This window comes from Ranitomeya variabilis, chromosome 2 (genome assembly GCF_051348905.1).
Source record: "Ranitomeya variabilis isolate aRanVar5 chromosome 2, aRanVar5.hap1, whole genome shotgun sequence".
NCBI lineage: Eukaryota > Metazoa > Chordata > Amphibia > Anura > Dendrobatidae > Ranitomeya > Ranitomeya variabilis.
In genome coordinates, this window is record NC_135233.1 from 304,611,680 (window position 1) to 304,633,095 (window position 21,416).

General features: G+C 44.8%; 1 protein-coding gene across 5 annotated transcripts in view; it reads left to right on the plus strand.

Moving 5' to 3' along the window:
• The window catches only part of SEPTIN6 (septin 6), a 105,753-nt gene that overhangs the window by 57,539 nt on the left and 26,798 nt on the right, over positions 1 to 21,416 (plus strand). For all 5 annotated transcript variants that reach the window (XR_013221295.1, XM_077285182.1, XM_077285183.1 and 2 more), the window contains exons 3-9: positions 136 to 331; positions 2,701 to 2,887; positions 5,803 to 5,964; positions 6,039 to 6,135; positions 13,144 to 13,312; positions 15,364 to 15,496; positions 21,145 to 21,335. Coding sequence is in view for 4 of the 5 variants with exons in the window: in XM_077285182.1 (XP_077141297.1) it covers positions 136 to 331; positions 2,701 to 2,887; positions 5,803 to 5,964; positions 6,039 to 6,135; positions 13,144 to 13,312; positions 15,364 to 15,496; positions 21,145 to 21,335 (1,135 nt within the window). In the remaining variant the exon portion in view is untranslated. The remainder of the gene's footprint in view (positions 1 to 135; positions 332 to 2,700; positions 2,888 to 5,802; positions 5,965 to 6,038; positions 6,136 to 13,143; positions 13,313 to 15,363; positions 15,497 to 21,144; positions 21,336 to 21,416) is intronic.

A 21,416-nucleotide genomic window follows, 5' to 3' on the forward strand; every position in this document is an offset into this window, starting at 1 on the left:
AATAATGGTAGTCCTCTTGACTAGAGTGATGTCATGTGTATAAAGGTATCGCCTTTGTAGCTTTATCTAGTATCTTTACACTTAATACTTTAGTGTATATAGATTTTCTAACACATTTTTGTGCTTTGCTTACAGGTGAGACGGGTCTTGGCAAATCCACCCTTATGGATACGTTATTTAATACAAAGTTTGAAGGGGAACAGATTTCTCATTCACAGCCTGGAGTTCAGCTGAAATCGAGATCCTACGATCTGACGGAAAGTAACGTTCGGCTGAAAATGACAATCGTCAGTACAGCCGGCTTTGGAGATCAAATTAATAAAGAAGACAGGTAAACGATCTTGAGGCATTGTTTGATCGCTATGTAAAGGTACCTTCACACTAAACGATATCGCTAGCGATCCGTGACGTTGCAGCGTCCTGGATAGCGATATCGTTTAGTTTGACACGCAGCAGCGATCAGGATCCTGCTGTGATATCGCTGGTCGTTGAACAAAGTTCAGAACTTTATTTGGTCGTCAGACCGGCGTGTATCGTCGTGTTTGACACCAAAAGCAACGATACCAGCGATGTTTTACACTGGTAACCAGGGTAAACATCGGGTTACTAAGCGCAGGGCCGCGCTTAGTAACCCGATGTTTACCTTGGTTAACAGTGTAAAATGTAAAAAAAACAAACAGTACATACTCACCTTCGCGTCCCCCGGCGTCCGCTTCCCACACTGACTGAGCGCCGTAAAGTGAAAGTACAGCACAGCGGTGACGTCACCGCTCTGCTGTTAGGGCCGGTTCTCAGTCAGTGCAGGAAGCGGACGCCGGGGGACGCGAATGTAAGTATGTACTGTTTGTTTTTTTTACATTTTACGCTGGTAACCAGGGTAAACATCGGGTTACTAAGCGCAGCCCTGCGCTTAGTAACCCGATGTTTACCCTGGTTACCCGGGGACCTCGGCATCGTTGGTCGCTGGAGAGCGGTCTGTGTGACAGCTCTCCAGTGATCAAACAGCGACGCTGCAGCGATCGGCATCGTTGTCGCTATCGCTGCAGCGTCGCTTAATGTGAAGGTACCTTAAAGCAATTCTCTGGTTTTGTACTAAAAACTAGTTCTCAATTATTTGTTGACCATCCTGTAGCAAGATAGTTACTGCCCTCAGCCTTATCCTTTTGGGTGTGCTTTTTGAGTTTGATATTGTTTCTCTAGATTTAGCTCTTTTCACATTATACATATGGTAAAACTGATTTTTTTTTTTATCACATTTTTATTAAAGCATATGACACGCAGTAACACAGTCTGACATTTTTCCAGACAGGTACAACGAATACAAAACCTATTAATACATTTTCATTTTACTAAAACAGGACCCTTATCCCCATAACCAACCCTCCCTCCCCCCAGTCCCCTACCCATTATCCAATACAACCAACTGACAGCATCACCTCTTAAAAATTGACCAACAGTACATGTAAAAGTCCCTCCAGAAGCAACTAAACGACCCCCATTCTACTCTGCAATAGCTCAGCAGATGCCACGCCTGGGTAATCTATCCATCCGCCCCACACATTTTCAAATTTTGTATTCTGACCTCTCTTGATGTAAATATTCCTTTCCATAAGGACAATAAAATTAATTTTATTAATAAATTCCTTTTTCCCTGGCGTTTTTTCATCCAACCAATGCACCGCAATAAGCTTTCTGGCAGCATACAACAATCTTGCAATAATCAACCTTACACATTCATCCGTAGCAATATCATCCATACAGCCCAGAAGGCAAGTCAGCGGGTTACGCACCACATTCACCCCTGTCACCTCTTGAATCAGAGCGAGCGCACGACCACATCATATGTATCAAATCTGCATCCTCCTCACCGCACCTTGGGCATTTTGAGTCACCTCTCAGTCCTGCCTTCATCATCCATACCAGGGTCCTATACACCAGGTATAACTCCCACAACCTCTTAGCCTCACTCAAGGACGCCCTGGGGATGTATTGAAGTACAGACTACCACTGGGACTCCGACAAAGGACCCACATCTGCCACCCACTTTTCCTTTAGCCTTTAACAGATGTTTCAATAAAAAGGTATCCATCAGAACCCTGTACATCAAGGTAATGAACCCCCTCGTACTCCTCTGAGGCCGATGAGATTCAACAAGCTATCGGACTGTAGAATCACGCGCGACCCCTCCTTTTAACAGTTTAGGGTGTGTCTCAACTGCAAATATTGAAAGAACATCTTCTGGAACAAAGGAAACTCAGTCCTAAGTGTCTCGAATGTTTTAATAACATCTCCATCAAGCAACTGAGACACGAACCAAATGCCAATGCGCCTCCACTGACCGCAATCTCGTAAGCTCTGCCAATCTAGGATCAAACCAAATTGGCGTATATCTCGTAAATTCCGTTACTCCCCTCCATTGCTTAATTTTCTGCCAGACTTTCCCCATCATAGCTATTGTTGGGAATTTTTTTGGGTTAATTCTGAATCTGCCTGCTTCCAGACTGGCTAACAATGGACCTTTCCCTACCGATGGTAATACTGATTGAGGATTGCTTGGCAGTTTATTGCACATACTGTACAGTAATTGCTATTTTCCAAGATAATGTACAACAAACAGAATGATTCCAATAGGTATGTATTTTGTTTTTCTTATATTTTTTATCAATACTTTAAACAATCATTTTTGTTTTGTCTTATAAGTTACAAGCCCATTGTGGACTTCATTGACTCCCAGTTTGAGGCATATTTACAAGAAGAACTCAAGATTAAGAGAGTTCTTCATAATTACCATGACTCTCGTATACACGTTTGTCTGTACTTTATTGCGCCCACCGGACACTCTTTGAAATCTGTTGACCTGGTGACTATGAAGAAACTGGACAGTAAGGTTGGTACTGCAAATATCTGATCATTACAATAAACCACCCCAAAATTGGCCTATAAACTAAGGCCACCGGCATCAGGGGCTTACCTACAGCATTCTGTAATGTGATGTAACCTGAAAGAGAAGAAAAACAAGTTAGATTATACTCACCCAGGGGTGGTCCAGGTCCGGCGCCTCCCATCTTCATACGATGTCGTCCTCTTCTTTTCTTCCTGCCGCGGTTCCGGCGCTGGCTTACTTTGTCTGCCCTGTTGAGGGCACAGCAAAGTACTGCAGTGCGCAGGCGCTGGGTCTCTCTGACCTTTCACGGTGCCTGCGCACAGAAGTACTTTGCTCTGCGCTCAACAGGGCAGACAAAGTATGCCTGCGCAGGAGCCACGGCAGGAAGAAAAGAGGATGACATCGTATGTAGATGGGAGGAGCCGGACGCCCATCGGACCCGAACTGCACTGGGACTGCCCCTGGGTGAGTATAATCTAACTTGTTTTTCTTCTCTTTCAGGGTACGTCGGGGGCTTATCTACAGCATTACAGAATGCTGTAGATAAGCTCCTGATGCTGGCGACCTTAGTTTATAGGCGAAAAATGGGGTGACAGATTCCTATTAATAATGTTGACTGTTATACACCCTTATCTATAGTATAGCTGGCAAAACAGATTTACTTATTAAAAATCCCCTCAGTTCTCAACATCAAGGAATTTAGAATTTTGTAGTTTACTGTTCCTTAGATAGATTGCTTTTGCTGAAGTCTACCAGAGGTAGCTGGTTTCCTAGGCGTGGAACGCAGGGCTTGCAAGCTCTTTGTCATAGATCTTTTAGGCACTGCCCTGAAACTGGTTGTATTGCTGGATGCAGCCAACTCCAATGGCAAAGCAGTCCACCTCTTCTAGCTTGGGAGAGCGCACAATTCAGACCAGCTGCTCAACTATTTCCTGCCTGAACATTGAGTCAATCAAATGTGCCCCACCGTCCAGGAGGCAAGGGTTTTGGCACGTCTATGTAAGATGAGAAAACCCCTGTAATTGCAGTGTGTGATGTCACTATGATTAATTGGATTTCTTTTATTTTGCACAGGTGCAAAAAAAAATAAAAAATCCTCTGCTGGTCGATAGTAGTATATACAGTTGTGCTCAAAGGTTTACATACCCCGGCAGAATTTTTGCTTTCTTGGCATTTTTTCAGAGCATATGAATCATAACACCATCTCCACTCATGGTTACTTGTTGGGTGAAGCCATTTATTGTCAAACTACTGTGTTTTCTCTTTTTAATTCATAATGACAACCCAAAACATCCAAATGACCCTGATCAAAAGTTTACATACCCTGCTGATTTTGACTGATAACATGGACAGAGGTTGACACAAATGGGTTTGAATGGCTACTAAAGGTGGCATCCTCACCTGTGACCTGTTAGCTTTTATGCACACACACTGATTACAAGCAGAGTGAGTTTCTGGGATCCAGACAGACTCTTGCAGCTTTCATCCAGCCACTGACGTTTCTGGGTTGTGAGTCATAAGGAAAGGAATTGTCAACAGATCTACGGGAAAAGGTAGTTGAACTGTATAAAACAGGAAAGGGTACAAATAGATATCCAAGGAATTGATAATGCCAGTCAGCAGCGTTCAAACTGTGATTAACAAATGGAAAATCAGGGGCTCTGTAAAAACAAAACCACTGTCAGGTAGACCAACCAAAATGTTGTCCACAACTGCCAGGAAAATTGTTCGGAATGCAAAGAAAAACCCACAAATAACATTAGCTGAAATACTGGACTCTCTGAAAATTAGCGGTGTGGCTGTTACAAGATGCCCAAGGAGGCACTTGAAGAAAAATGGGCTGCATGGTAGAATCGTCAGAAGAAAGCCATTACTGGGCAAATGCCACAAGGTATCTCGCCTACAATATGCAAAACCGCACAGAGACAATCCTCAAAACTTCTGGAAGAAGGTAATTTGGAGTGATGAGACCAAAACTGAACTTTTTGGCCACAACCAGAAATGTTACATTTGGAGAGAGGTCAACAAGTCCTATGATGAAAGGAACACCATTCCTAATGTAAAGCACGGAGGTGGATTGCTGATGTTTTGGGGATGTGTGTATTACAAAGGTGCGGGAAACTTCATCAAAGTTAAAAGAAAGATGAATGCAGCACGTTATCGGCAAATACTGGAGGCAAATTTGCACTCATCAGCCCGGAAGCTGCGCATGGGACGTACTTGGACTTACCAACATGGCAATGATCCAAAACCCAAGGCCAAGTCGACCTGTCATTGGCTACAATAGAACAAAGTAAAGGTTCTGGAGTGGCTATCTCAGTCTCCTGACCTCAATATCATTGAGCCACTCTGGGGAGATCTTATTAAGAAATGGGGTACGTTAACTTTTGATCAGGGTCATTATGATTTAAAAACCGAAAACACAGTAGTTTGACAATAAATAGCTTCACACAACCAATAACCATAAGCAGAGAAAAAGTTTTGGTGTTATCGTGCATATTCTCTGAATAAAGGCCAGGAAAGCAGAAATTCTGCCGGGGTATGTAAACTTTTGAGCACAACTGTATGCATTGGTTGCCAATAAAATATGACTTCCAGTTGCTAGTGAACCAGTTTATTATTTTTCTGAATTATTTTTTTGTCTGAAACAAAAAATTGCACCTCGCCATACATTCAGCAGAAGCCAAAATTGCCAGTGCTGCCTGAAGTTTTTTCATTTTTCCAGTACAACATCCTGGAATCTTTTTGTGGTTGTCAAACTTTGTGGACCCAACTTTGACAAGCTCATATTCCTATTATTTGTCCATCATGCTTCGGCTGGAACCTAGTCCTATAAATAATGTTAAATTATACATGATATTTAGACAGGTCTAAGCCTGATGGCTCTTGTTTGACTTACAGAGGTTTTTCTTTTTTAGGTTAACATTATTCCAGTTATTGCCAAATCAGATGTCGTTTCAAAGAATGAGCTGACAAAGTTCAAGATTAAAATTACAAGTGAGCTGGTTAGTAATGGCGTGCAGATCTATCAGTTTCCAACAGATGATGAAACCGTGGCAGAAATAAATGGAACAATGAATGTAAGCGTCAGTCATATATTACTCTTTATCCATAGAACTTCTGTGGCAGGCTCACTTACCGATTTCTTTGGCAGGCACACTTACCATTTGCTGTTGTTGGAAGCACCGAAGAAGCCAAAATTGGCAACAAAATGATGAAGGTTCGGCAGTATCCATGGGGAACTGTACAAGGTAATTTGTCATTCACTGGGACATACTCACAATGCAGGGTGACAACCTTGTAAAGGATAATCAAAAGGAAAATAACGCATGCCTTTCATATGTGTTATAAAATCCAATGGTAAGTGTAACATGCACTATATAGAATCAGACTTAATCAGCATGTCAGGACGAATTGTCAAGGATTAACAAAAGAAAAAGAAGAAAAATCTATCAAACGTCCTAAGTAATAGTCAATATACAAAATGTATTAGAAAAATCAAATATCTTATTTTATATGTATATATTGAGTGCACTGAATTGATCTGACACATGTTGTCCCTGTCTGGATCTGATATTCTTGCTATGTCATTTTTATTACTGCGGTAGTGAAATCTGCACATTTTACATATGTACTGTCCAAATGTAGTTTATGCCACTCATGGTTATGTATATCTATTATCATCATTATTTTCTTGTGTAATATATGGTACAATGGTAATTCTTACCATCGTGTATTTTTCTTGCCCTTGGATATATTGTGTCCTAACATCCGATGCATTTATACATAGTGATACTTGTCCACATGATTGCGGACCTGTACACATGCGCACCAAGTTCCCTGTATCGGCCTTCTGCATCAGTATGTGCTGACTGACGTTACATCCCATGGGGCATCACGTGCTTCTGATGGAGCTCTCCACATGATGCAGTTATAGAGAAGAAGGCGTGCACTCAGTATATGGTTAGATAGGTGCTGGCTGGACGTGTAAATGATCCAAACAAAGTCATATATTGAAGAAAACAGCCGCACTCAGGTTTGGATTTTTTGAATGCATAACAAAAGCAAAAAGTTTATTCAAGTCACCAAAATGTTAAGGCAATTTGTAGAGGGACTCTGTGGTAGGTATAAAGTAGGTAAGTAGGTAACGTTTCGACCCCGTGGGTGGGTCTTTGTCAAACTTCACTTGAGAGAGGCTAGGAATAGCAAAACGGAGATGCAGTGTGGAAAAATCCAGAGAAATTCCCAGTACGGACTATAGTTGATGCATGTGGAGATCCGGAATGGCACGGAAGGGGTATGTCCCTGGGAATACTGCAGGAGCTGGAGCAGTGCCTTGTGGTGACTCCACATGGTGCAGACGCCGTCGGGCATTCTGGCTACCTTGATGATGTATGCGTTGGTTTGCAGACTGATCTGATTGTTTGGTGGCCTGTTTTATATGTCCTCTCCACCTGTGTGCTGCCCCCTGATGAAGGCTTTGCCGAAACGCGCATCAGGGTGTACGCATATCCATTTAGGTATTCGACATTTACATTATTTATCTCCAGGTAATCATGTGTACCAAATCTGTGTTTGACCCATGTGGTTTACAACTATGGATAGGATTACACCAGCAACCTGGGATATTCAATCGATTACTGCACTTCAGTTTGTTCGGGGTTGTGCAATTGCTTTATTTAGTCCTATATACCACTTGCTAGGATATAACTGATATAATATATATAATCTTTCTCCTTCGCCTCATTGGGGGACACAGACCGTGGTGTATGCTGCTGCCACTAGGAGGCTGACACTAAGTGATACAAAGAAAGTTAGCTCCTCCCCTGCAGTATACACCCTCCTGCTGGCCCTCAGCTAACCAGTTCTTGTTTAGTGTCTGCAGGAGGCACTTGGGTCTGGTTCAGACCCCAACAATTTTATTTTATTTTTTACTTTTCTGTAAATTTTTTATTTTTTCATTAACGGAGTGAAGGGGGCGACTGATCCTTTCAAGGTTCCGATCTCCCCCTAATCATCAACAGGCGAGCACGGCGAGTATACCTCCCCGTACCCTCTCCTGCGCTGTGAGAAGCCAGGCCTGAGCTCACTTAAGGGGCGACGGTTCCTTCACGGTCCCGATCTCCCCACACCAGCAGCAGGCGACCACATGGAGTGTCGCCTTCATGTATCCTCCTGGAGCCAGGCCTAATACCGGACAACTGGCCCTGTCCACCCGGGGGCTGAACTCCGTGGATGTACAGAGGCCCCTCTCTGACGTCCGAGCAGCCCCCACTGTCCCACCACTGAAAGCGGATGCCACAAGGAGGCGGACGGTTCCTCTCCACCTCCCTAACAAAGGGATGGTGGATTGAGGTTTATCCCTCTATCCCTGCACCGTCCATGCTGCAATACCCTACCTGCAGTCATCTGCGGCGGCTCCATGCCGGGACGCGCACCAATGGTGAGTGAATCCTGTCAGCGATGGGCCTCTGCAGCGGGATATTCACATGCTCACAGGCAGCCTCAGCTTCCTGTGGCCCACCTCCCTGAGGTAACGCTCCGGCCGGCTACAAAAATTTAGCCCCCGACATCGGCCGATGTGTAGGCCGCACTCTGGAAGCGCACTATGGCGCCCTAAGGCGGCTCTGCCCGCTTTTCTAGCGCTTCCGCCTGGCATGGAAGCGCTCAGTTTTCTCGGCCATTACAACGCCACTCACTTCTACCGCTGGTATCGCTCCCGCCGGCTGCAGAAATTTAGGCCCCGGCTTCGGCCTATTCATGGAAGTCTGGAGGCTCCGCCTACATCGTGCCTGTGGCTCCGCCCCCCGAATTGGCGCTTCTCGCTCTCTGCAACTCCCGGTGGCCATCTTAGTCCATAGGGGCTACGACTTTGCATTAAAGGGGCACAACGACTCTGCAACATGGCATGACCACTATTCCCTGGTCTTAAAGGCACACGTCCAGTATTCCCTGGTCTAAAAGGCACACGACCAGTGTTCCCTAGTCTAAAAGGCACACGACCAGTGTTCCCTGATCTAAAAGGCACACGACCAGTGTTCCCTGATCTAAAAGGCACACGACCAGTGTTCCCTGGTCTAAAAGGCACACGACCAATCCGAAGCCGGTCACCCTAAATGAGCTCAGGAGCCCTCCGCCGCTGATCCCAATTTATCCCAGAGTACCTAGTTCCCTCAGTGGCCTTTGTCTATGCCGCAACCCATGGTTTCTCTGACCAAGAGATTGAATCCCTCCGTGATCCCTCTGTGGCTCGGAGTGCTCGCAGGACCGATATACATGGTCCCTCTCCTACATGGGAGCTTTCGGCTAGCAGGGGCCGCAAGTATTCTAGAAACATACAGGCATCTAGAAAACGGAAGTTTTCATTTCATGATCTCTCTCCCCAAGGATTTGCTGAGAACAAGACTCTGAATATGGATCAGATATTGCCTTGGACCTGGACTTGCCAGAGCTTCAGTAAAGGATGAACTCGCCTATTTATATCAACCAATCTCTGTACATTGACGAGGACTCCGGTCTTGCTCTAGACTACGTAGTGTCCCTCATAAGGAGACTAAACTCCCTCGTAGAGCATTTGCCATTCTGTCCGGATAAGCGATTCACTGGACAGAGGCCTCTACGTGGGATGCCATGCCTGGTCTGATTTTAAGGGAGACGGGTCCTTTAAAGGGCACCGATCTCCCCACACCATCAACAGACGAGCACACGGAGTGTCGCCTCCATGTATCCTCTTCGCCTCTTCTGTCTAACGCCAGACAACCTGTCCTGTCCACCCGGAGACCTGAACTCTGTGGACGTACAGAGGCCCCCTTTTTGGCGTCCGAGCACCCCTCTCTGCATCACCACTATTTAGCAGAGGATGCAAGAAGGCGGATGATCCCTCTCCACTTCCCTGTTAAGATGATGATGGATCGAGGGTTTCTAATTTTTAACTCTGCACCGTCAAGAGAGTGGCGATGGCAAGAGACTATGACATGCTGGATGCTGCCGCGCATTCTGCCACTTGCCAAATTAACCGGGTAGAATCTCCTGTGGTATACCTACCAGTATCCCTGCCCGATGTATCAATTAAAAATACCACAGACTGTCAGATAGTAAATCTGGTTTGTTCAGTCTTGCAGCTTTGGGTTCAGCGCTCTACCCTCCCTAGCCGCCGCATGGATTGTTAGAGCAATGGTCTTCTGGCTGGAGACCTTAACTACTTTCACACCAGTAACCTTTTCCCGAAGACAGTACAACTGACCAATCAAATCTTTTGAGCGGGAGACTAGCAAAGGATTGTATGTTTCCTACAGCCCCAACCAGCAGCGGAAGTGTTGTCCAGGACGGTCTAGATCTAAGGGATCTTGGTTCCAAAAAGGGGAACGAAAAGTAAGACCGATCCTGGACCTCAAACTTCTAACAACCTTTGACAAGGTCCTCCTTCTTCGAATGGAGTTCCTCTGCTCAGCCATTACTTCAACAGAAAAAGGTGCAGTTTCTGGCATCCGTCGACATTCGGGATGCTTACCCTCACATTCCTATTTTTCCCCTCTTCAAAAATTCCTTCGCTTTTCCATTTGTGAACAGCACTTTCAAGTCGCGACCTTGTCCTTCGGCCTTGCTACCGCACCCAGAGTGTTCGCAAGGCTCATGGCGGCTGTCATGTTCCTCTTGCACCCTAGAGCCGTGGCCGTCCTGCCCTGTTTGGTCAACTATCTAGCCGCCCTTCCAGGACTACGCTGAGTAGTCTATATCACTTGTGATACCCTCTCACCTGGACTGGCAGTTAAACTTAGACAAGTTCTCATTTCCAGCCCAGCAGTTATCCTTTTTGAGGATGATCCTGCACACTTCCAGAAGGATGGTAATTCTCCCTCGAGACAAGGTCATGGCCCTTCAACAGGGAGCTCGCGCACTTGATCACTCATCCCCTCATTTCATTCGATTTGCTGGGAGGGTTCTGAGAAAAAATGGTGACGACAATGGAAGCAGTTTCCTTCGCTCCGCTCGTTTTCAGCAAGTCAAACAGACTTTCAGACGATAGTCTCTGAGCTCCTTCTTCATCCAGGGCCTTTCTCCCCGTTCAATGGTTATTAGTAACTACCAATGCCAGTCGTCTTCTCCCGATCATTGCTCTGGAGATCCGAACGGTAGTCCTACAGCAGGTCCACTGCCTTCTGGCGGGTCACCCCATCCGAATTCAATTGGATAAAGCCACGGCTGTGCCATACGTCAATCATCTAGCAGGTACCCACGGTCAGGCGCCATGGCCGAGGTACCTCATATTCTCTGATGGACCGAGATTTATCATTCGGTGATCTCGGCAGTACATATCTCAGGAGTAGAACTCTGGGCGGCAAACATATTCAGCCATCAGGGTTCCGCCTCAAGTGAGTGGGAACTTCACCCGGAAGTCTTCCATCAGATCTGCCTTCACTGGAGCTCTCCAATTGTAGATCGGATGGCGTCCAGACTGAACGCCAATGTACTTGAGTTCGTGGTTCGGCCTCGAGATCTAAGAGCCATCGCACTGCATGCTCTGGTTGTTCCGTGGTACCAGTATCCATAACCCCTTCCACTACTTCCGAAAGCCTTTCGTAAGCAGAAAGGGCCCCAGTGATCCTCGGAGATCTGCACTGACCACGTCAGTTTTTTGTTTGCGGAGCTAGTATCTTTCCACCTTATTGCAACAAAACTGCAAGTAGGGACTTTCTCGCAGGGCGTTTTCACACGTAGTTCTTCCCTATCGTATACCGTTAGATCATTGGGACCTTAATGGTCCTATGAGTCTTACAGTAGACTCCTTTTTGATCCGGCAGACTTTACTATCAGGGAGGGTCTCCCTTCTTTTTTTTTTTCTCTGCGATATCCTCATCCTGACTAGTCTTCGGAGCTAGCTGCTCTGTTCTTTCAGACTTTTTTTCCCTTATTACCTTCAAGGCAAGGTTGTCCTCAGGCCATCTCCGTCCCTTGTTACCAAGGTGGTATTGTATTTCCACTGTTATGAGGGCATCGTTCTTCCCTCATCTTTTTCGGCATCAGTCCACAAAACGGAATGAGTTCCCCATATTCTGGACGAAGTGAGTGCTCTGAGTAGGTATGTCTCAGGGACGGCGTCCTTCCGAAGGTTGGACACTTTATCTTGGGCTTCCTGACGGTAAGAGGAAGGCTTCCTGACGTTTACAGGAAGGGTTTAGCTGTTTCATCGGCCATGTTAGCCTGGTGGATTCCTTTCAACATCCAGGAGTCCTTCCGTGTTAGGCTGACATCTATCTCCCTGTCTATCATGGGTTCTAGGCACCAGGCGTCGGCAAGGCACGCCTGCAAGCTTGCGGATTCGTCCAGTCCGCATGCATTCTTGAAGCACTATAATTCCCACACTTCCACAGATGTGAGTGGGCAGGCGGACTCTGCAGGCTGCGGTGGCGCACTTGTAAGTAGCAGTTACACAGGGCCTGATCTGATGTTGTCCCCACCCAGGGACTGCTTTGGGATGTCCCACGGTCTGTGTCCCCCAATGAGGCGAAAGAGAAATAGGGATTTTTGTGTACTCACCGTAAAATCCTTTTCTCCGAGCCATTCATTGGGGAACACAGCTCCCACCCTGTTATTAGCTTATGCTTGTTTTATAATCTGACATGCTATACTCTCATATATAATATGACATGCTATACGCTCATATGTTGTTATTGATCTCCTACTGCTTTTGCACCGAACTGGTTAGCTGAGAGCCAGCAGGAGGGTGTATACTGCAGGGGAGGAGCTAACTTTCTTTGTATCACTTAGTGTCAGCCTCCTAGTGGCAGCAGCATACACCCACGGTCTGTCCCCCAATGAATGGCTTGGAGAAAAGGATTTTACGGTAAGTACACAAAAATCCCTATATTGACACACACACCTGCATGTGATATGTGTCCATGTTATGTTTACATGTACCCAGGGCTGTGGAGTCGGTACGCCAAACCTCTGACTTCTCAATTTCCATGACTGCACAACTCCGACTCCACAGGCCTGCCAGGGCTGTGGAGTCGATAAGCCAAACCTCCAACTCCGACTCCTCAATTTCCATGACACCGACTCCACCAAAACGGACTCTGACTCCCTGCATGTACCTTCTCCTACCAATCACATTGGATTTTTCTAATAAATTTTGTATTTTGACTATTATTTGAAATATTTTGATCTTTTTTTTTTTTTTTCTTTTTCTCATGGTGATAACCTTGACTGGTTTTAGAAATCTGTTTTCAGATAATAACATCAATTTCCTTTTTGTCTAGTTGAGAATGAGACACATTGCGATTTTGTCAAGTTGAGAGAAATGCTTCTACAAGTGAACATGGAAGATCTACGGGAGCAAACACACACACGTCACTATGAGTTATACCGAAGGTGCAAGCTGGATGAAATGGGATTCAAGGACACTGACCCTGACAGCAAACCATTTAGGTATTAGTTCCTTGTGGGACAGGTTGACTGTAAATTGTTTCAAATATGACTTTATTTTTTTTTTAGGTTGTTCTGTACAACACAATTAGCCAAATTATTATTCTTTAGTAGAGATGGGCGAACCCAAACATCAAAGTTCTGGGGCCGTACTGGCACAGATCCCCGAACACTGATTTCTCCAGGAAGTCCATGTTTCTGTCCGGGTTCAGCACCCCAAATATCGGGTGTTTCCCGCGCTTGAATGATGAAGGCTTCAATGGAATGGGTGTAAGGCGAATATGACTTTGGCTGTGTGTTTTGTTATTTGCAATCTGACTATGGGGTTAGTAATGGATAGGTGTCTTATAGACTCCTCTCCTATACTAATCCGTGGGCTTGATGTTACCTGACAATACAAAGGTGTGACATTAACCCCACTTGCCAACTGTATAGGGCAAGTGGGAAGAGACGGGCAAAGCACCAGAATTGGCGCATCTAACAGATGCTCCTTTTCTGGGGCGGCTACGGATTGCTATTTTTAGGCTAAGGGGGGGCCAATATCCATGACCCCTTACCAGCTTGAGAATACCAGCCCCTAGCTATCTGCTTTAGCTTGGCTGGTTGTCCAAAATGGGAGGGACTTCAAGCTGTGTTTTAAAAATTATTTCTTTAAATAATTTAAAAAAATAAAAAAAACTGCGTGAGGACCCCTCTCTTCGTGATAGCCAGCCATGACAAAGCTGACAGCTGAGGGTTGCAGCCTGCAGCTGTCAGTTTTGCCATGCTGGATATCAAAAATAGAGTGTAAACCTTGCTGTTTTTTTCTATTTATTATATTGCAAGCACTGGCTGATGAATACTCCCATCAACCAGTGCCTGCTCTTTCTGTTATCAGTGACAGCAGGTGTAGGCTGATGGGAGTAGTAGTCCCATCAGCTGGCGCCTGTGACCAGAGGTAAACTTTTACCTCTGGTCACAGGTGCAGGCTCACGCTATCATCTGACAGCATGGAAGCCGCAGCGCTCTTACCTCTTAGGCTGCCGTCACACTAGAAGTATTTGGTCAGTATTTTACATCAGTATTTGCAAGCCAAAACCAGGAGTGGGTGATAAATGCAGAAGTGGCGCAATATGTTTCTATTACACTTTTCCTCTATTTGTTTCACTCCTGGTTTTGGCTTACACATACTGATGTAAAATACTGACGAAATACTGCTAGTGGGACGGCAGCCTTACACTTACACTTAGCTCTGATAAGAGCCAGTGTTTAGTACGCTGTCATGCAGATGACGGCGTGGAAAACAATGGATGTTCGGGCCCCCCATTCATTTGAATGGGGTCCGGATTCGGGTACTGTTCTGGTACCTGAACCAAACTTTTTCTTTTTTTTTTTCTCTTTTTCTACAAAGGATCTTGTAAGAAAACTTGCCATAAAATTTGAAAGGGAAACTCTCAAGATTCATGCAGCCAAACCCCGACAGCACAAATCGGACACAGGCTGCGTTATTTATTTTACACAGGTCTAGCGCGACCATATTCTGCAGCGCTTTACAGACATAATCATTAGTGTTTCTATTGGGGCTCACAAACTAAACTCACTACCAGTATGTCTTTTGGAGTGAGGGAGGAAACACACGCAAACACAGGGAGAGCATACAAACTACTTGGTGGAATTGAAATCCAGGACACCCAGTGCTGCAAGGCTGCAGTACTAACCACTGAGCCACCGTTCTGTGTATGTTTTAGTTGTTGTTTTTTCTAATCCCATATGGCTAGACTGACGAGTCTCTCTCTATACATGGGTAAAGAGAGAGACCGGTCAGTCTATGGGAGCAATGCAGGGAGAAGGTGCCCGATTCATGCCTCGGGCTAGTCATTAGCGAAGCATAGTCCCTGGTTAGCTTTTCAAAGTATGATTTCTTTGAGATGAACCTAACACCGCCAATGTCGCATTCATGCTGTCCATGGTTCCGGCAGTATGAATCCCATGACAGATTTTCTCCCAAGTCAAATGGGTAATTCCAAATTATTGTGTTTTGTGTCCTTTTTTTAACCTTTTACTGCTGTATTTAGCTTGCAGGAAACTTATGAAGCAAAAAGGAACGAATTTCTGGGGGAGCTGCAGAAGAAAGAAGAAGAAATGAGACAGATGTTTGTGCAGAGGGTTAAAGAGAAAGAGGCAGAGCTAAAGGAAGCTGAAAAAGAGGTAGTAATTTTATTTACCTTTTTGTATGATTTGGGACTTTCTACATCTTTCACTAATTTACTTCATGTAAACTAATTAATGATTTAGTTCTATAAAAGGAACGCCAAACAGAAATCTAAACATTCACTCCTTTTTATTTGACCTATTTTTCCAGTTAATACTGACACCAATGAAATACATTGTGTTCCAGAACCTTCATCATGTCCCCCTTTCCCCATACTCCCTGCACCATGTCAGATGCAAGACAACTGGCCTCCGCAGCAGATGTCTGCCCTCCGCCCTGTCTGCAGTAGGACACACAAATCAATGAACCCAGCGTAGCGCTGTCCTCAGCTGAAAACAATAGAGGTCACCTGTGTCCCCTGCGGGATTTCTACTGTTATTTTTTTTTTTTCATGCAGGCTGACTATCAAAATACCAGTTGTAAGTTAATAATATGGAAACTTGATTATAACTTTATAAAAAAAAACAACTAGTGATTGATTCTGAAGTCTCAAAATGTCTTCCCAAATAAAGGAAAATTTAAAAACAATGAGCAAGTCCTAACAGATAAGTCAGAAGTAGGCACAGAAAGTGGTTTAGCGCTTACAGCTACTAAGAGACCAGTGAAATGAAGATGGGCAATCTCTGTGTCGCTGTACATTAAGGTTAGTGTGCATTTAAAGGGCTAAGAACATTTTGTAGTGAAAAAAGTCACCTAAAGGCCCCCATACACATTAACCCCTTCATGACCCAGCCTATTTTGACCTTAATGACCTCGCCGTTTTTTGCAATTCTGACCAGTGTCCCTTTATGAGGTAATAACTCAGGAACGCTTCAACGAATCCTAGCGATTCTGAGATTGTTTTTTCGTGACATATTGGGCTTCATGTTAGTGGTAAATTTAGGTCGATAATTTCTGAGTTTATTTGTGAAAAAAACAGAAATTTGGCGAAAATTTAGAAAATTTCGCAATTTTCACATTTTGAATTTTTACTCTGTTAAACCAGAGAGTTATGTGACACAAAATAGTTAATAAATAACATTTCCCACATGTCTACTTTACATCAGCACAATTTTGGAAACAAAATTTTTTTTTGCTAGGAAGTTATAAGGGTTAAAATTTGACCAGTGATTTCTCATTTTTACAACAAAATTTACAAAACCATTTTTTTTTAGGGACCACCTCACATTTGAAGTCAGTTTGAGGGTTCTATATGGCTGAAAATACCCAAAAGTGACACCATTCTAAAAACTGCACACCTCAAGGTGCTCAAAACCACATTCAAGAAGTTTATTAACCCTTCAGGTGTTTCACAGCAGCAGAAGCAACATGGAAGAAAAAATGAACATTTAACTTTTTAGTCACAAAAATGATCTTTTAGCAACAATCTTTTTTATTTTTCCAAGGGTAAAAGGAGAAACTGGACCACGAACGTTGTTGTCCAATTTGTCCTGAGTACGCTGATACCTCATATGTGGGGGTAAACCACTGTTTGGGCGCACGGCAGGGCTCGGAAGGGAAGGAGCGCCATTTGACTTTTTGAATGAAAAATTGGCTCCAATCTTTAGCGGACACCATGTCGCGTTTGGAGAGCCCCCGTGTGCCTAAACATTGGAGCTCCCCCACAAGAGACCCCATTTTGAAAACTAGACCCCCCATAGAACTTATGTAGAAGCATAGTGAGCACTTTAAACCCCCAGGTGCTTCACAAATTGATGCGTAAAAATGAAAAAGTACTTTTTTTTTCACAAAAAAATTATTTTAGCCTCAATTTTTTCATTTTCACATGGGCAACAGGATAAAATGGATCCTAAAATTTGTTGGGCAATTTCTCCTGAGTACACCGATACCTCACATGTGGGGGTAAACCACTGTTTGGGTGCACGGCAAAGCTCGGAAGGGAAGGCGCGCCATTTGACTTTTTGAATGGAAAATTAGCTCCAATCGTTAGCGGACACCATGTCGCGTTTGGAGAGCCCCTGTGTGCCTAAACATTGGAGCTCCCCTACAAGTGACCCCATTTTGGAAACTAGACCCCCCAAGGAACTTATCTAGATGCATAGTGAGCACTTTAAACCCCCAGGTGCTTCACAGAAGTTTATACTGCAGAGCCGTGAAGATAAAAAATAATTTTTCTTTCCTCAAAAATGATTTTTAGCCCGGAATTTTTTATTTTCCCAAGGGCAAAAGGAGAAATTGGACCCCAAATGTTGTTGTCCAGTTTGTCCTGAGTACGATGATACCCCATATGTGGGGGAAAACCACTGTTTAGGCACATGCCGGGGCTCGGAAGGGAAGTAGTGACGTTTTGGAATGCAGACTTTGATGGAATGGTCTGCGGGCATCATGTTACGTTTGCAGAGCCCCTGATGTGCCTAAACAGTAGAAACCCCCCACAAGTGACACCATTTTGGAAACTAGACCCCCCCAAAGAACTTATCTAGATGTGTAGTGAGCACTTAGCACCCCCAAGTGCTTCATAGAAGTTTACAACGCAGAGCCGTGAAAATAAAAAATCATTTTTCTTTCCTCAAAAATGATGTTTTAGCAAGCAATTTTTTATTTTCACAAGGGTAACAGGAGAAATTTGACCCCAAAAGTCGTTGCCCAGTTTGTCCTGAGTACACTGATACCCCATATGTGGGGGTAAACCACTGTTTTGGGCACAAGTCGGGGCTCGGAAGGGAGGTAGTGACGTTTTGAAATGCAGACTTTGATGGAATGGTCTGCGGGTGTCACGTTGCATTTGCAGAGCCCCTGATGTGCCTAAACAGTAGAAACCCCCCACAAGTGACCCCATTTTGGAAACTAGACCCCCAAGGAACTTATCTAGATGTGTAATGAGCACTTAGAACACCCAAGTGCTTCATAGAAGTTTACAACGCAGAGCCGTGAAAATAAAAAATCATTTTTCATTCCTCTAAAATTGTTTTAGCAAGCAATTTTTTATTTTCGCAAGGGTAACAGGAGAAATTGGACCCCAATAATTGTTGCCCAGTTTGTCCTGAGTATGCTGGTACCCCACATGTGGGGGTAAACCACTGTTTGGGCGCACGTCGGGGCTCGGAAGGGAGGGAGCACCATTTGACTTTTTGAACGCAAGATTGGCTGGAATCAATGGTGGCGCCATGTTGCGTTTGGAGACCCCTGATGTGCCTAAACAGTGGAAACCCCTCAATTCTAACTCCAACACTAACTCCAACACACCCCTAACCCTAATCCCAACTCTAGCCATAACCCTAATCACAACTCTAACCCCAACACACCCCTAGCCACAACCCTAACCCTAATCCCAACCCTAACCACAACTTTAACCCCAACACACCCCTAACCATAACCCTAACCACAAGCCTATTCTTAACCCTATTTCCAACCCTAGCCCTAATTCCAACCCAAAGGCTATGTGCCCACGTTGCGGATTCGTGTGAGATTTTTCCGCACCATTTTTGAAAAATCCGCAGGTAAAAGGCACTGCGTTTTACCTGCGGATTTACCGCGGATTTCCAGTGTTTTTTATGCGGATTTCACCTGCGGATTCCTATTGTGGAGCAGGTGTAAAACGCTGCGAAATCCGCACAAAGAATTGACATGCTGCGGAAAATACAACGCAGCATTTCCGCGCGGTATTTTCCGCACCATGGGCACAGCGGATTTGGTTTTCCATAGGTTTACATGGTACTGTAAACCTGATGGAACACTGCTACGAATCCGCAGCCAAATCCGCACCGTGTGCACATAGCCTAATTCTAACGCTAACCCTAGTTCTACCCCTAACTCTACCCCTAACCCTAGTGGAAAAAAAAAAATATTTTCTTTATTTTATTATTGTCCCTACCTATGGGGGTGATAAAGGGGGGGGGGGGGGGGTTCATTTACTATTTTTTTTTATTTTGATCACTGTGATAGGTTTTATCACAGTGATCAAAATGTACATGGAACGAAACTGCCGGCCGGCAGATTCGGCGGGCGCACTGCGCATGCGCCCGCCGTTTTGGAAGATGGCGGCGCCCAGGGAGAAGACGGACGGACTCCGGAAGGATCGGTAAGTATAAGGGGGTGGTGGGGGGGTGGATCGGAGCACAGGGGGGGTGGATCGGAGCACGGGGGGAGCGGACAGGAGGACGGGGGAGCGGACAGGCAGAAGGAGGGGAGTACGGGACAGAACGGAGGACTGGGGAGGAGATCGGTGGGGGGGGGGGGGCAGATCTGGATTTCTAGCCATGGCCGATGATATTGCAGCATCGGCCATGGCTGGATTGCAATATTTCACCATTTTCATAGGTGAAATATTGCAAATTGCTCTGATTGGCTGTTGCACTTTCAAAGCCACTCCCCCTGGGCTAAAGTACAACTCCCCCTGTCCCTGCAGATCGGGTGAAATTTGAGTTAACCCTTTCACCCGATCTGCAGGGACGCGATCATTACATGACGCCACATAGGCGTCATGGGTCGGATTGGCACCGACTTTCATGACGCCTACGTGGCGTCATGGGTCGGGAAGGGGTTAAACTAATGTTGGCTGAATCCAATGATTTCTGCGTATTTGGCCAACAGTATGATTTGTATGGGGGGCACTGGACAACCAATAGTCGGGGGAGATGTTGATCAGTCATGTCCCATTTTGAATTGCCAATCACTTCATTCCCGGGGGAATAAAGGTCATCACCAGACATGTCTGTCAACGGCGATCTCGTAGAGAACAAACGAGCACTCCTGTGTATAAGGCCTCTTTCACACGAACTGATATTTCCGGTACTGGAAAGACCAGTACCGATGCAATCCGTGTCCATGTGCCGTCCGTGTGCACTATCAGTCCGTGGGGAAAGCAGTTCAGTAAGCGCTGTTTCCGGGTGCTGAGTCAAACATTCATCATCGTTGTCTGCGATCATTGCGGCAGTAAATTACTGGCAGATTGTTTAATTGCACTTCATTAGCATAAGGTTATGTCTAGAGTAAAATGCGTTTTTGTCTTTAGATATTAGGTGGCATATAACCCAGCACAGGTATCGGTGATATACAGCTACCGGGCATCTTTCTCCTCCTCGGGGCGGTCTATTGTAAGCGGCCCACGTGGTGATGGAGAATGCCAAGCGCTTCATTGAATATTGAGCGCCTCATTCCTGCATCGTTCTCACACCATATATATTATATATAACTAGGCTTTTGAAGCTTTTTTTGACCCCAAACTGTTAAATCTGGTGTGGGTGTGACAATTCTATAGGCACCTCCCACTTTGAAGACGCTCTATTTTTCCTACTACAATGGGAAACTCAAAAGATGCCAAATCCTTTTTTTCATTTTTTTTTTTGAGCGTTTGGTCCAACGTCTTTGGTTTAAAAACCGCTAGCTGTTTCTTTGTTGAATGAATGAAGTTTAAAAAAAAAAAAAAAAAAAGTCTGGAAGATGCCAGTACAAGAAGTGCCTTGCTTTAGTTCTACAAAACACCTGGAAAAAATGGCGATTCTTCCTGAAATGTCTTCTGCTTGCGAAACAGACAATTTTGGTCTCCTGAAAAAAAGTTGTGTGAACTTACCCTAAGTCCCCCATACACATTAGAACATTGAAAAAAAATTGTCAGGTTCATGTGACTTTTGCATGTCAACATTAAATCAAACCGCAAATTATCAAAGAAATATTGTTTAGTAATATTTGCCTTTTATTAAAGCTTCATGAGAAGTTTGACCGTCTGAAAAAACTACATCAAGACGAGAAGAAAAAGCTAGAAGACAAAAAGAAAAGTTTGGAAGATGAAGTAAATGAATTTAAGAAACGGAAGACTGCAACAGAATTGCTTCAGTCCCAGGCACAACAAGCAGGTGGATCACAGACCCTAAAACGAGAAAAGGAGAGAAAAAAGTAAGTAAAGTATCTAGAGTGCAGCACAGGAGAGGTGGCCGAGCCTGCGGCCACTGGTGTAGAATGTGTAGAATACAGAAG